Source organism: Aethalodelphis obliquidens, unplaced genomic scaffold, assembly GCF_003676395.1.
Source record: "Aethalodelphis obliquidens isolate GAN/ISIS:26980383/991018 unplaced genomic scaffold, ASM367639v1 scaffold15, whole genome shotgun sequence".
NCBI lineage: Eukaryota > Metazoa > Chordata > Mammalia > Artiodactyla > Delphinidae > Aethalodelphis > Aethalodelphis obliquidens.
In genome coordinates, this window is record NW_020837959.1 from 9,583,266 (window position 1) to 9,598,387 (window position 15,122).

Sequence of the window (15,122 nt, forward strand, 5' to 3'; positions counted from 1 at the left end):
CTGTTGTTTTTCGATGGAATGTCCTATAAATATCAATTAAGTCCATCTTGTTTAATGTATCATTTATAGCTTGTGTTTCCTTATTTATTTTCATTTTGGATGATCTGTCCATTGATGAAAGTGGGGTATTAAAGTCCCCTACTATGAATGTGTTACTGTCGATATCCTCTTTATGGCTGTTAGTATTTGCCTTATGTATTGAGGTGCTCCTATGTTGGGTGCATAAATATTTACAATTGTTATATCTTCTTCTTGGCTTGATCCCTTGATCATTATGTAGTGTCCTTGTTTGTCTCTTCTAATATTCTTTAAAGTCTATTTTGTCTGATATGAGAATTGCTACCTCAGGTTTCTTTTGGTTTCCATTTACATGAAATATCTTTTTCCATCCCCTTACTTTCAGTCTGTATGTGTCTGTAGGTCTGAAGTGGGTCTCTTGTAGACAGCAAATATATGGGTCTTGTTTTTGTATCCATTCAGCCAAACTGTGTCTTTTGGTGGGAGCATTTAGTCCATTTACATTTAAGGTAGTTATCGATATGTATGTTCTTATTCCCATTTTCTTAATTGTTTTGGGTTCGTTATTGTAGGTCTTTTCCTTCTTTTGTTTTCTTGCCTAGAGAAGTTCCTTTAGCAGTTGTTGTAGAGTTGGTTTGGTGGTGCTGAACTCTCTCAGCTTTTGCTTGTCTGTAAAGGTTTTAATTTCTCCATCAAATCTGAATGAGATCCTTGCTGGGTAGAGTAACTTGGTTGCAGGTTTTTCTCCTTCATCACTTTAAGTATGTCCTGCCAGTCCCTTCTGGCTTGCAGAGTTTCTGCTGCAAAATCAGCTGTTAACCTTATGGGGATTCCCTTGTGTGTTATTCGTTGTTATTCCCTTGCTGCTTTTAATATGTTTTCTTTGTATTTAATTTTTGACAGTTTGATTAATATGTGTCTTGGCGTATTTCTCCTTGGATTTATCCTGTATGGGACTCTCTGTGCTTCCTGGACTTAATTAACTGTTTCCTTTCCCATATTAGGGAAGTTTTCAACTATAATCTCTTCAAATATTTTCCCAGTCCCTTTCTTTTTCTCTTCTTCTTCTGGAACCCCTATAATTCGAATGTTGGTGCGTTTAATGTTGTCCCACAGGTCTCTGAGGCTGTCCTCAGTTCTTTTCATTCTTTTTTCTTTATTCTGCTCTGCAGTAGTTATTTCCACTATTTTACCTTCCAGGTGACTTATCCGTTCTTCTGCCTCAGTTATTCTGCTATTGATCCCATCTAGAGTATTTTTAATTTCATTTATTGTGTTGTTCATCATTGTTTGTTTCATCTTTAGTTCTTCTAGGTCCTTGTTAAATGTTTGTTGCATTTTCTCTATTCTATTTCCAAGATTTTGGATCATCTTTACTATCATTATTCTGAATTATTTTTCAGGTAGACTGCCTATTTCCTCTTCATTTGTTAGGTCTGGTGGGTTTTTATCTTGGTCCTTCATCTGCTGTGTGTTTTTCTGTCTTCCCATTTTGCTTAGCTTACTGTGTTTGGGGTTTCCTTTTTGCAGGCTGCAGGCTCGTAGTTTCCGTTGTTTTTGGTGTCTGTCCCCAGTGGCTAAGGTTGGTTCAGTGGGTTGTGTAGGCTTCCTGGTGGAGGGGACTAGTGCCTGTGTTCTGGTGGATGAAGCTGGATGTTGTCTCTCTGGTGGGCAGGTCCACGTCTGGTGGTGTGTTGTGGGGTGTCTGTGGACTTATTATGATTTTAGGCAGCCTCTCTGCTAATGGGTGGGGTTGTGTTCCTGTTTTGCTAGTTGTTTGGCATAGGGTGTCCAGCACTGTAGCTTGCTGGTGTTGAGATGGAGATCTCTGGGAGATTTTTGCCGTTTGATATTATGTGGAGCTGGGAGGTCTCTTGTGGACCAGTGTCCTGAAGTTGGCTCTCCCAGCTCAGAGGCACAGCACTGACTCCTGGCTGCAACACCAAGAGCTTTTCATCCACACGGCTCAGAATAAAAGGGAGAAAAATTAGAAAGAAAGAATTAGTAGAAGTAGAAAGAAAGAAAGAAAGAAGGGAGGTAGGGAGGAAGGAAGGAAGGAGGGAAGGAAGGAAAAAAAGAAAGAAAGAAGATAAAGTAAAATAAAATAAAGTAAGATAAAATATAATAAAATTATTAAAATAAAAAATATTAAGAAAAAAAGAAAATAAATTAAATAAAACAAAAAAACGGAGAGATATAACCCTAGGACAAATGGTGGAAGCAAAGCTATACAGACAAAATCTCACACAGAAGCATACACATACACACTCACAAAAAGAGGAAAAGGGGAAAAAAATCATAAATCTTGCTCTCAAAGTCCACTTCCTCAATTTGGGATAATTCGTTGTCTATTCAGGTATTCCACAGATGCAGGTACATCAAGTTGATTGTGGAGCTTTAATCCACTGCTTCTGAGGCTGCTGGGAGAGATTTCCCTTTCTCTTCTTTGTTCTCACAGCTCCCAGGGGCTCAGCTTTGGATGGCCCCACCTCTGTGTGTCGGTCGCCGGAGAGCGTCTGTTCTTCGCTCAGACAGGACGGATTTATAGGAGCCGCTGATTCGGGAGCTGTGGCTCACTCAGGGCGGGGCGGGGGTGGGGGAGGGAGGGGCACGGAGTGCGGGGCGGGCCTGCAGCGGCAGAGGCCGGCGTGACGTAGCGCCAGCCTGAGGCGCGCCGTTCGTGCTCCGGAGGAGTAGTCCCTGGATCCCGGGACCCTGGCAGTGGCGGGCTGCACAGGCTCCCCGGAAGGGGGGTGTGGAGAGTGACCTGTGCTCGCACACAGGCTTCTTGGTGGCGGCAGCAGCAGCCTTAGCGTCTCATGCCCATCTCTGGGGTCCGCGCTTTTAGCCGCGGCTCACGCCCGTCTCTGGAGCTCCTTTAAGCAGCGCTCTCAATCCCCTCTCCTCGCGCACCAGGAAACAAAGAGGTAAGAAAAAGTCTGTTGCCTCTTCGGCAGGTCCAGACTTTTCCCCGGACTCCCTCCCCGCTAGCCGTGGCGCACTAACGCCCTGCAGGCTGTGTTCACACCGCCAACCCCAGTCCTCTGCCGGCGCTCCGACCGAAGCCCGAGCCTCAGCTCCCAGCCCCGCCCGCCCCGGCGGGTGAGCAGACAAGCCTCTCGGGCTGGTGAGTGCTGGTCGGCACCAATCCTATGTGTGGGAATCTCTCCGCTTTGCCTTCCGCACCCCTGTTGCTGTGCTCTCCTCCGCGGCTCCGAAGCTCCCCCGCTCCGCCACCCGCAGTCTCTGCCCGTGAAGGGGCTTCCTAGTGTGTGGAAATCTTTCCTCCTTCACGGCTCCCTCCCACTGGTGCAGGTACCGTCCCTATCCTTTTGTCTCTGTTTTTTCTTTTTTCTTTTGCTGTACCCAGGTACGTGGCGGGGGGGGGGGGTTCTTGCCTTTTGGGCAGTCTGAGGTCTTCTGCCAGCGTTCAGTAGGTGTTCTGTAGGAGTTGTTCCACGTGTAGATGTATTTCTGGTGTATCTGTGGGGAGGAAGGTGATCTCCGCGTCTTACTCTTCCGCCATCTTCCCGGAAGCTTCCCGGTTTAATTGATTTTTCATCTTGGACTTGAGGCATGGGGAGGTGGGCATCCATTTTTGTGATTATGTTTCTTAATATAGAGCCATAATATGCCAGCCAGTATTTGTTATATGTTTTAGTCAGTGATTACAAGCTTTTAGAATCATAAAATTGTGAATGCGTAAAACATTTTATAGGTCACCCAGTTTAACCTGCTACTTAGGAGTTTCCTCTACAACAGAGCTTCTCAAACTTTACTATCCACATTAATCACAGCTAAAGATGCAGATTCTGATTCAGTAGGTCTCTGCATTTCTAACACACTCCCAGGAAGCTGCTGGTCCAGGGACTACACTTTGCGTAACAAGGCTTCTGAGCATTCCTGACATTGCTGCCTTGGGGATGATTCTGCTATAGTCGCTTCTTCATATTTTGATAATCCTAACTGTCACATACAGAAATCAGTAGGTCTTGGATCAAAGCCAAACTCAAAACATGTGCAAAATTTTTCTGATGGTTTAAAAATATAAATCAAAATGACATTGCAGGGCTTCCCTGGTGGCACAGTGGTTGAGAGTCCGCCTGCCGATGCAGGGGACACGGGTTCGTGCCCCGGTCCGGGAAGATCCCACATGCCGCGGATTGGCTAGGCCCTTGAGCCATGGCCGCTGAGCCTGCGTGTCCGGAGCCTGTGCTCCGCAACGGGAGAGGCCACAACAGTGAGAGGCCCGCATACCGCAAAAAAAAAAAAAAAAAAAAAAAAGACATTGCAATTGAAAGGAATTTTTAAAAAGCTAATGTGTAGGCAGGATCTGAAGAGTCTTAAGTATATCTATAAATATATAGATATATATACATATATAAATATATATACACACATACATATATACATACATATATGTATGTGTAAGTTTATATAGCCTACATCCATATTAAATCATACAATTGTGAAAATCTCAAGTTATATATTATTTCGTGGCACTTACAACTTTAACATTTTCCTTTACATTAATTTTTATAACAAAATGAAAAATCACGGGGTATAAATTTGGACTGTCCTATGGATGTAAGCGTGACTCTAAGTGTAATGTTGCCAGCCGTTCTGCACTAAGGAAGCCTGTAGCCAAGTTCAAACGTTGGTTTCATTGGATTGAGTTGAAGTGGTTTATGTAGCTAGCTCTATCTTTAAAGCTAAAGTTACTGGTTTTATTATTTAAATTTGGCTACTGCACATACTGATTACCTTAATTCTTATTTAATATTTGAAAGTTATTACTTTGGAGAAAGTCAGCCGAGCAATGGTGATTATAGCGTATCAAAATCCATTTTAAGTGATTACTTTAATGACTCTGTACCAACAGGAATACGTAGACATTCAGACAAAAAATAATCTAATTATAATGACAGCACCAAAGTGAAGCTGTGACAGTTACAAAACCAATTTAAAAGTTTTTTGACAGCCATGGCTAAAAGCTTTGTTTGGACCTTTCAGTAATAACAGTTTACTTAAGACATAAATCCACAGCTAAGGAAAATAGAAAGTTGTGGCTTTTCTGTCATGCAGATGAAGTGGAAATCAGTTGAAATGTTTTTAATAGAACATTATATTGAAAAGAGTATAGAAAAGGAATAATAGTTACGGAATTTAACTCTCACAATGCAAGAAAGACTAAATAAAAATTCTAATGAGGATAGAAACTTGGCCACTGATTTGCTTATCTACTTTATGAAGGTCAGTAGTTCCTGCAAGCAAATTGATGTGCATTTAAATATGTTGACTGACAGTTCTGGAACTTGATTTTGTATTACCCATAAAATAAAGTCAAGGGCAAATAAATGGATGTTAGAATGCATCAGTAGCCATGGTGACACACAACCTTACTAGATACCTGCTTTTCCAATGGCTCTGACATCTCTCACATTATTAGACTTTATTACTTTTATTTATCTCACTTGGCTCTGGACTCAAATATACAACATAATTAATTCTTTGACCTAGTACAATTTATTTCTCATTCCTGAACAGAAAAATACCTCATTCACAGAACTGCATTTTTTTTACTGCAAATCTTAATAGAACATTTATAATATGCAAGTGCTGATGTAAGAGCTTACAAATATTTACTTGTTTATGATAACAACTTTTAGAGTAGCCAGTTTTGTCTCCATTTTACTGATGGGAAAACTGAGGCACAGAGAGGTTTAAGTATCTTGCTCAGGGCCAGAGTTCGTATGTGGTAGAGTTTCAGCTCCACGCACTTTGGCTCAGAGCCCGTGCTGTTGCTGACTGTAGGGTGATGAAGCCATATGAATGTGCATATGTGGATGCAGAGAGCCAGTGGTGGGCTCAGAGGCATCCTTTGCCTCTTTTTCTGTTCTTAGGTTCTGGTTTAGTTATGTTCTTTCAGTTGCAAAGACCGAAGGAGTCTCAGGTCGAGATCAAATGGTGTCCTTATGTGTTTGTAAGTACTAAGAACAGGCGAGACCCTGCTACATGGTGGCACCAGTCCCCGGGCAGTTGGCGCCAAGGGATGTGATTCAGTGGTTTGTTATGTGGTCAGCCTCTCTCTCCTCCTTCTTCTGCCCAGGGCCTTCAGCTTCTACTCTGTCCTTTTATATACTTCCTACCCCACAGTGGGCAGGGGCTACCAGAATGGACTTAAACAGACAGGGGTACGGAGCCTGGCTCTGCTGTATACTTGCTGTGTGACCTTGGACATATGACTTAATCTTTCTGAGCTCACTGGAAGAAGTGAGTAATATATCCCACTGTGTATATGGTGGAGATGAAAAGAAATGAAATAAATAACATACTTATAGTATTCAATACATGGTAGCTATTATAATAATAGTCATTTTTTTGGAATGCCTAATTATTTCACCTCAGTGTAGGCAGCAGACTTGGACCAGACTTGGGTCCAAATTGTGGTTCCATCTTCAACATGTGTGTGTGAGACAGGAAGTTATTTAACTTCTCTGAGCCTCAGTTTCCTTCTCTATAAAGTTAGAGTAACTTCCTAGGGCCGTTATGACATTAAATGAGTTAATTTATGTAAAGCACCTACAACAGCTCCAGGCATATAATAATTATAAATATAGACATTAGCTATTATTAGTTGTAGTATAATTTTCAATAACATATTTATGCAAAGGGAACAAAGTTCCAATATATAAGATAAATAAATTCTGAAGGTCTACTATACAGCATAAGTGCCTGTAGTTAGCAATACTCTATTGTATATTTAAAATTTGCTAAGAGGATAGATCTTATGTTGTGTTCTTACCACTAATAATAATAATAATGGAGTTGAAAGGAAGCTTTGGGAGGTGACGGATATGTATATGGCCTTGATGATGGTGATGGTTTCATGGGTGTATTTTTACCCCCGAGCTCATTGAGTTGTATACATTCAATATGTACCACTTTTTTTAAAGTCAACCATACCTCAAAAAGTGGTTTAAAACATAGAGAGTAAATTATTAAAAATAGTAATTTAAAGAAATAAATAATTTACAGAGGCAATAAATTTAAAAATAAATAGATCTTAGGTTTCTCCCACTTTTCTGCTTTTATGATTATCTCGAAAATGCTTTCCTCAGCAGTAGCTCTTTCTCTTAACAGAATAGAGCAATACTTGTTATGTGGTATCAGCTTTCCAAAAATAATTTCTGCATAGAGTCAGTAGTAAGGATAAAAGCTTCCTAACTAATCAGTGAAAATTAAGATACAGGCTGTATACAAGTTCAATGAAATGTATTTTCAACTTTTAACCAAAAGTCTCTGAAACTCTCTCCCCAGTTATTTTTTAGCTGCCTGCAGAAAAATGATTCCTTTGCTCACTATTCAGTGACATTCATCAAGTTATCTTAGAAGGACTGTTCTGGACATGTGGTTGCCAAGGGGCAGGGGAGTGGGGGAGGGAAGGATTGGTAGTTTGGGATTAGCAGATGCAAACTATTATATAGAATGGATAAACAACAGGCCCTACTGTAGAGCACAGGGAACTATATTCAATATCCTGTGATAAACCATAATGGAAAAGAATCTGAAAAGGAATGTGTCAATGTATGTATGTATAACTGAATCAGTTTGCTGTACAGCAGAAATTAACACAACATTGTAAATCAACTATACTTCAATAAAATAAATTTTTTTTTAAAAAAGACTGTTCTGCACAGCAGCATATCACAAAGATGTTGCAGACCAAGGCCTAAGCACATAGTTCTGTTGAATCACGGGTTTGTTTCTTTGTTAAGAGTCCATCTGTTTTGCCTCCTCAGCAAATGATGCGGTCATCCGTCTTCCACATGTTCATCCTGAGCATGGTGACTGTGGACGTGATAGTGGCTGCCAGCAACTATCACAAAGGAGAAACCTTCAGAAGGCAATATGATGAGTTCTATCTTGCGGAGGTAAGCAGCTCACGGGGTGCAGATCACTTTTCAAGGTAGACGAAAACCTCGGCTAGTCATAGCACCTTTTTTCAATGTGAAAATTGCAGTTTGTTAATTACTTGACTCTGACCAAAGCTGATTCATTGTCTGCTTCAGAGGTGTTTCCCTTGGTCACCGTGTTGCCTGATTTGTTTCCTGTCGCCCTGAGCCTGAGTGATCTTTCCCACAGTGTGTCACATTGCCACGGTAACCTTGCCCTACGGTTACTCTGGCCATCTTGCTGTTTTCCTATCAACCTCTTATTTTCTCTCCTTTGTCATGTTGTGTTAGTCTGTTTCCTTCTAAGTGTAAGCAAAGCACAGATTCAGAATATTATAAATGAGCAAGTCATCTCAACAGTACCAGGGAGGGGGCTGGGGAGAAGCTGAAGGATTTCTGTTCTAAAAATCTGAAGTGTTGCAACCTGCACTAAAGATGTCCACTCAGGAACAGGTAGGTTTAGTGATTAGATTAGCATCATCCAGCACTCCGCATCCCATACCAGAGTTTTGTAATAGACTTCTTACTGCTGGGATAACTTTGTTAATATTTGATTCTTAAATATTTTTTAATGATTTCCAGAGACCACTACTTTTTTTCATTGTAAAAAATTATTTCTAAAATATATCTTAGAATTCAGTGGTTATGTACTTATGTAAAAATTGACAGCTCTTTCAAAACCCATTCATCATATAAGTGAGGAATGCATATTCAGCTGTGCTACCCTTCAAGAAATCCAATATATGAAAAAGACAACTTAAAAAGCAGAAACATCGCAATGTGATTTTTTTTTTTAATATTTATTTATTTATTTTTGGCTGTGTTGGGTCTTCGTTTCTGTGCAAGGGCTTTCTCTAGTTGCGGCAAGCGGGGGCCACTCTTCGTCGCGGTGCATGGGCCTCTCACTATCGCGGCCTCTCTTGTTGCAGAGCACAGGCTCCAGACGTGCAGGCTCAGTAGTTGTGGCTCACGGGCCTAGTTGCTGCGCGGTATGTGGGATCTTTCCAGACCAGGGCTCAAACCCGTGTCCCCTGCATTGGCAGGCAGATTCTCAACCACTGCGCCACCAGGGAAGCCCGCAATGTGATTATTTTTATTACAAAACCACTTTTCATGTACAAAATCAACTTGCCTTATAGTTGAGTTCCTTATATATGCAGAATTCTCCCAGTGCATTTAAAAATGGATTTGGTTAATAAAAAGTCAGTCCACCAACACATCAACTTTTCAGAAAAAGAATTGATAGTATACAGCTATTGAATATAAACATCTGTGTGGGTGTCAAGAACCTTTAAAGGAGTCACTTACGAATTCCCCTCTTGTGGAGGTTTGTTTCCTGTAAGAAAATATCATTAGTATTAGACTTTCACTGTAGTAGAGTCTCTGTGATGTGACACTGCCTGATAGCTGTGTCGTATATGGAGCTTACAGTTTAGCAAAAATATAGACAGTGAACAATAACAACTTTTTATGCTGTGGAGAACAAATGACAGGGGCTCATGAAGAAATTATGTCCAGCCCAACACCTGAAAAATGGGTATAATCTTGCTGCAAATCCAGCACAGAAAGCATGGCTTGTCATTGAAAGCAGAGGGGAACATGGACCAAGAGTCATCCTTGCAGGTGAATTTCTAACACAGGGATGGGACTTGAAGGAATCCCAATCAAGTAATTTCCGTCTGTCCTGTGAAGTAGGAAGCAAGGTCTCATCCAGCCTGATGATGAGACGGTGAAGTGGGAAGCTTGTGGAGAAGAGGGATAGGACACGGGTCATGTGGAGAATGCAAAAAGCTAATGACTGATACATCGAATGCAGCACTGAAGATTGAGACTACAAATTTATAGTGATGCCAATTGAGACAGGCCTGTGACTTTTTTCGGCCTTTCATAAAAGGGAGAAAGGCAACATTCGGATTGATCCAACTCTAGAGCTTTTTCAGTCTAGTGGAGCTGAGAGACAAGGGATCAGGGAACATGGGTGGTTGGCAAAGGAGTTGAAATGATGACCCTGTGGTCTAGGTTGGATATGAAAAGAGGGAAAATAAGAGGAGAATGAAAGAGTAAAAATGAAGGATCAAGGGTCTCCAATGGTCAAAGAACAGGTATAGTTAAAGGGATGGAGTAAGAGAGCTAGAAGGTAAGGTTGTGATCAGAGAGCGGGGTGCAGGATTTATATTTCAGAATAATTCTGGGTAACTAAATACAAAATCTAGGGTGTTCTATGGATGTGGGTGGCTCAGACGTAATGATGGAGTCAAGGCAAAGATGGCAGGGAACTGTCGGGGTATGGTGTTGGCTAAATCTTCACAGTGACACACGTCATTGAGCGTTGAGGCCAGTTCTTCTGGAAGGGAGTGTAAGTGGCATGTGGGAGTGACTGACAGAGAAATGAATAGAGATCAATAGAGGGCCTTCTATCGAGGGCATGGGGAGAGTGTGGGAGAGGGGGTTTTCACCTGACGGAGTACATCTCAAAGGGGTGTGGAGCAGTAATGGGTGGGGCATCTCTTCCTCATCCACACCTTGTCCTCCATGGGCCACACGGGGCATTGGAGCATGAGTATCCTTTTCTGGACAGGGCAGTGGGGGGAGTCATGCATTTGGGACAGGACCGGTAGAGACAAGGATAGAAGAAGCGGACTCTGTGCTCAGAGATCCAGAGTGAAGAAGAAATTGTTTAACAGGGAACGAGAAACCCAAAGGTTAGTTAAAGGCTCTGGGTGGAATGAGGAGGGAAGAGAGGTGAGGTGGAAGAATTACACAATAGTATTAGAACCAGAGGCAAAAAGGCTGATGACAGAAATGCCTAGAATAAAAACAGAAACGGCTACACGTGATTGACCTTATGCCTGTCTCACTGGAAGGAGCAAATTATATTTGCTTCTGAGGGAGCCCTGGATATTTAGAGATTCCATTAACATTTCCTTTGTAGCCCAGTGTGCATACTCAGTAGTACTAAATCAATCCTATACAGTAAATATATAAGCCATTCTGGGAACAGAAGAACAGAACAGAATCCTCCGGTAAATTTTACCTAATTTTTTCATAAACAAAATTGATCTCTTTCCTAATGTGTTTATGTGTGTTAGCTGATTTATGATCATGCTGTAAGAAATTCCAACAAAATTTCAAATATTTTAATATTGTAGAGTTCATTGATACTATTTAAGTGTATAGGTGGCGTCCAGTGGTAGTTGAAAAATCCTTGTCATTGTTCTTTTTTGTATATAGTACTATTTTTTAATTTAAAAAATCAGAAAGAGGGACTTCCCTGGCTGTCCATGGTTCAGACTTCGCCTTCCAATGTAGGGGGTGCAAGTTTGATCCCTGGTCGGGGAGCTAAGGTCCCATATGCCTTACAGCAAAAAAACCAAAACATAAAACAAAAGCAATATTGTAAGAAATTCAATAAAGACTTTAAAAATGGTCCACACACAAAAAAATTCTTTTAAAAAAAGATTATTAAAAAAAAAATCAGAAAGAGAGGATTGTATAGTAAAATCTGGCACATGTGTTTCTATTAATTGTTGCCCACTTCCCAAACCACTGAAAGTAAATTTGATTTTCATAAACAACATAGTAGAGGTTTAGTTCACTTACAAAATGTATAGACATCACTTTATTCTTGAACTACTGAAACATTCAGAATTTGTTCACATCTATTTATCGATTTGGGGTGTCTGAGTTTCCCAAAGCATGTTTGGTCTTTATTCAAATCACATTATCTCTTTTCTTTGTATCAGAAACTTGCACATGGTTTGTTTTAAATGAGTGTGGATAAGTCATTTTAATCACACTTAATTTTTTATGAAATACTCTCTTTTAAAAAAATTGGTAAAGATGGTTTGGGCTTAAGCCAGGAGTCAACAGACTTTTTCTTGAAGAGCCAGATAGTAAACATTTCAGGCTTTTCAGGCCATGTGCCCTCTGTTTCAACTACTCAACTCTACTGCTGTTGTGCAAAAAGTGAATGTGGCCTCAGAAGGGTTGTGTCCCAGTGAAATTTTATTTATGAAAATAAGCATTGAGCTTGATCTTGGTTTAAGCTGTAGAAACACAGAGCATGCCAACTAACATCCCCATGGGTTAAATTCAAATATAGTAAGACTAACAACATAATAGCTACCATTTTTTTAGAGGTTCCATTATGTTGCCAAGTGCTTTAAAGGAATTCATTATCTCATTTAATCCTCAAAATGGCTATAATAACAGCAGTTCAAGTTTATGGACTATAATGACATAGTGTTTAAGGTAATAGCATTATGTAATATTTTGAAATGTTTACCTTTAAAATAGATCACAAGAGGCCATGAGCTTTCAGAGAAGTAATTTCTTGAGTTCCCACATATTCCAGAATAAATTATTTTGAAAATCCAAAATAAACCACTCTACCCAATAGGAGTCAACGTGCACTCTAAAAAACATCCTTTAAGCATAAATTAACCTGCTTAGCTTCTACTGTGAAGCTGGGGACTTGTTTAGTTACTTTGGATCAACTAACGTAAATTTAGAATTAGTTGAGAAACAGGGAAAACTATTCTTTGTTTTCTAGGCTCTACATAAACATAAAGAGGTAAAGAGTTACTTTCTTTTGTAAGAGTTTCATTTTGATCTAAGATAAGTCATTGTCATTAATATACATAAAATCACATGTTATAATGAACATAATTATATTTTACAATGTATAGTCTCATTTTCTTAATAAAGAATAAAACTTGAACAATACTGTCCTATTATTATATAAAAAATATAAATATATCTGTATATCCACTAGATTGTATGTTTAACAGAAGTTTATCAGCACAGCCTTATGCACAGAAGATTCACAATTTTAACAAAATTCCTCTTTTAAGAAACTCATAAATTGGTGGGAGAGAGAGGAGAACAATGAAGTTATAACAGCATATCCCTGTTGCATTTCTGGTCGAGAGAGAGGTTTACCTCATTTAGAAACTCCAGGGTGTCTCTTTGGTTTCCTCTTTTTCTATGATTGTTCTGTGTTTTGAAACAGAAGGGCTTTCATAAGCATAGAATCATTTTGCCATCCTACAGGAAGTTATCTTTTCTAGCAAAGTGATTTCTGTGTTCCTCTGAAGACATTTGGCTTTATGGTATTTGTTAAAATGAAATTAAGTGAAAGAGCCATTTATTTTAGTTCCAACAAAATCTGACAACCGTATTTCATCTCAATCACAAGAAATGACTGAATTATGAAAGTAACTTATCCTGCTCTACCAGCAGTCTTTCATATTGTCATTAAGTTTAATTTCATTTTCTGGGAAACTTTAATTAAATAAGTATCTTTTGGCTGTAGCTTTTTCATGAGTTCCTATAGGATTTGGGCAGTATCTTGCTGAGTGAAAAAATAACACAGTAATGACATTCTTGATTATTCAATGATCCATCTCCAAAGTTTGCTCTTTAACTGTCTAGAATATTGAAGTTACACTATAGACTAAGAGTAGGTGATTTACAGACACCTCTGGAATGATGCAGGTCATCATTTATTTGGGTGTTATTTAACCTGAATTTCATTTAGGAGAATAGTGTTGCCTGAATTGCATTTGTCCTGTTATCTTCTTCTGTGATAAATATGCATTCATTTTCTCATGAATATCCATTATGTTTCTCTGAAATTATGAAATAGAGTCTGCAACACAAATCTTGGATAATATATTTCAAATATCTTTGCACATATGGGCAGTATCTCTACTATTTTATCTTCTCAGACCTGCATAGTACAATCAGCTCATTTATAATTTGTCACCTATAAATGTTCATACATTATTCATTGAATTAAAAGGGCAGAACAATTTCCATTGTTCCATTTATATTAAGCATGTCATTTTCTGTTCAGTTATTTTTCTCCTGAGCTTCAGAAATTTGGCAGTCTCTTGTTGTCTTACCTGCTAGCCTCACAAATCCAATTACAAGTTCTTTTGGAAAACAAGCATTTTAAACTAATTTCTTGCAATTTTCATTCTAAAAAACAAAAAAAATCTTTTCACAAGTTGTGTGCTTTTATCCTAAGAACAGATATAATAACGTTTCTTAGGACAGTAACTCCTTTAAATTTATTAATTTAACTTAATTTATTTAATTTTAATTAAATCTGCATTCCCTTATTGATAATTTCCTTGAGGACAAGAGGGCTTGTTATAGTAGATATTAAATGACATATGTATTATTATAAGATGAAAATTTGGAAAATAAATAATAAAATGTGGTGTTTAAAGAACTCATACAACCTGCATTCCTGAAAATATTAGTTAAACTTTGCTGTCGTGACATCAAACCTGATTTATCTGTACAGCATGAATTCTCAACGGGAGGTGAAAACACCTCTAAGGGGATAAAAATTATTCTTGGGGAGGCAAAAAAATCTTATTCTTGCCATATATAAAGAAGAGATTGATATGTTTATATTTATAACATAACTGTGCTAATAAAATTCCATATGGTGTAGTGATTAGAAACTAAATATCTAAAAAGACTCCTTGGCCGGGGAGGTGGTTAAAAAAAAAAAAAAGATTGCAAAACACTGACTTAGGAAAATTGTAAGAAGAAAGAAATATTTTGTTTTTTTCATGTATTGTTTTCAATTTTTTTCAAGTAATGTGACAAAAATCTTTATGAAAAGTTTATTATCCTCTTACAAATCTTGCCTTCACTCTTAAAAAGACAAGTTTCAACTTTAAGCACCCACCGATGGTGTAATATACTCTGAGGGCTCGAGGCAGAGAGAAGGTCCCACTGTGACCTTTTCGATGTGGGGACTGAAGAGTTAGGGGCCAAGGTCATGGGTGCTCCCAGGCTAGGAATGACGAGGCTGCACTGCTGACTGCTAAGGATTTGCAGAGGACCTAGAGATTGTCATACTGAGTGAAATAAGTCAGACAGAGAAAGAGAAATACCATATGACATCACTTATATGTGGAATCTAAAAAAGTGGTACAAATGAACTTACTTACAAAATAGAAATAGAGTCACAGATATAGAAAACAAACTTATGGTTGCCAAGGGGGAAGGGGGGGGAGGGATAAATTGGAAGATTGGGATTGATATATACACACTACTATATATAAAATAGGTAACTAATAAGGACCTACTGTATAGCACAGGGAACCCTACTCAATACTCTGTAATGAC

The 15,122-nt window shown here is 39.1% G+C and overlaps 1 protein-coding gene across 1 annotated transcript in view; it reads left to right on the top strand.

Annotated features, from left to right (window-relative positions):
- The window catches only part of NALCN (sodium leak channel, non-selective), a 282,164-nt gene that overhangs the window by 98,818 nt on the left and 168,224 nt on the right, over window positions 1-15,122 (top strand). The window contains exon 10 of the mRNA XM_027115885.1: window positions 7,821-7,952. Coding sequence (XP_026971686.1) covers window positions 7,821-7,952 — 132 coding nt within the window. The remainder of the gene's footprint in view (window positions 1-7,820; window positions 7,953-15,122) is intronic.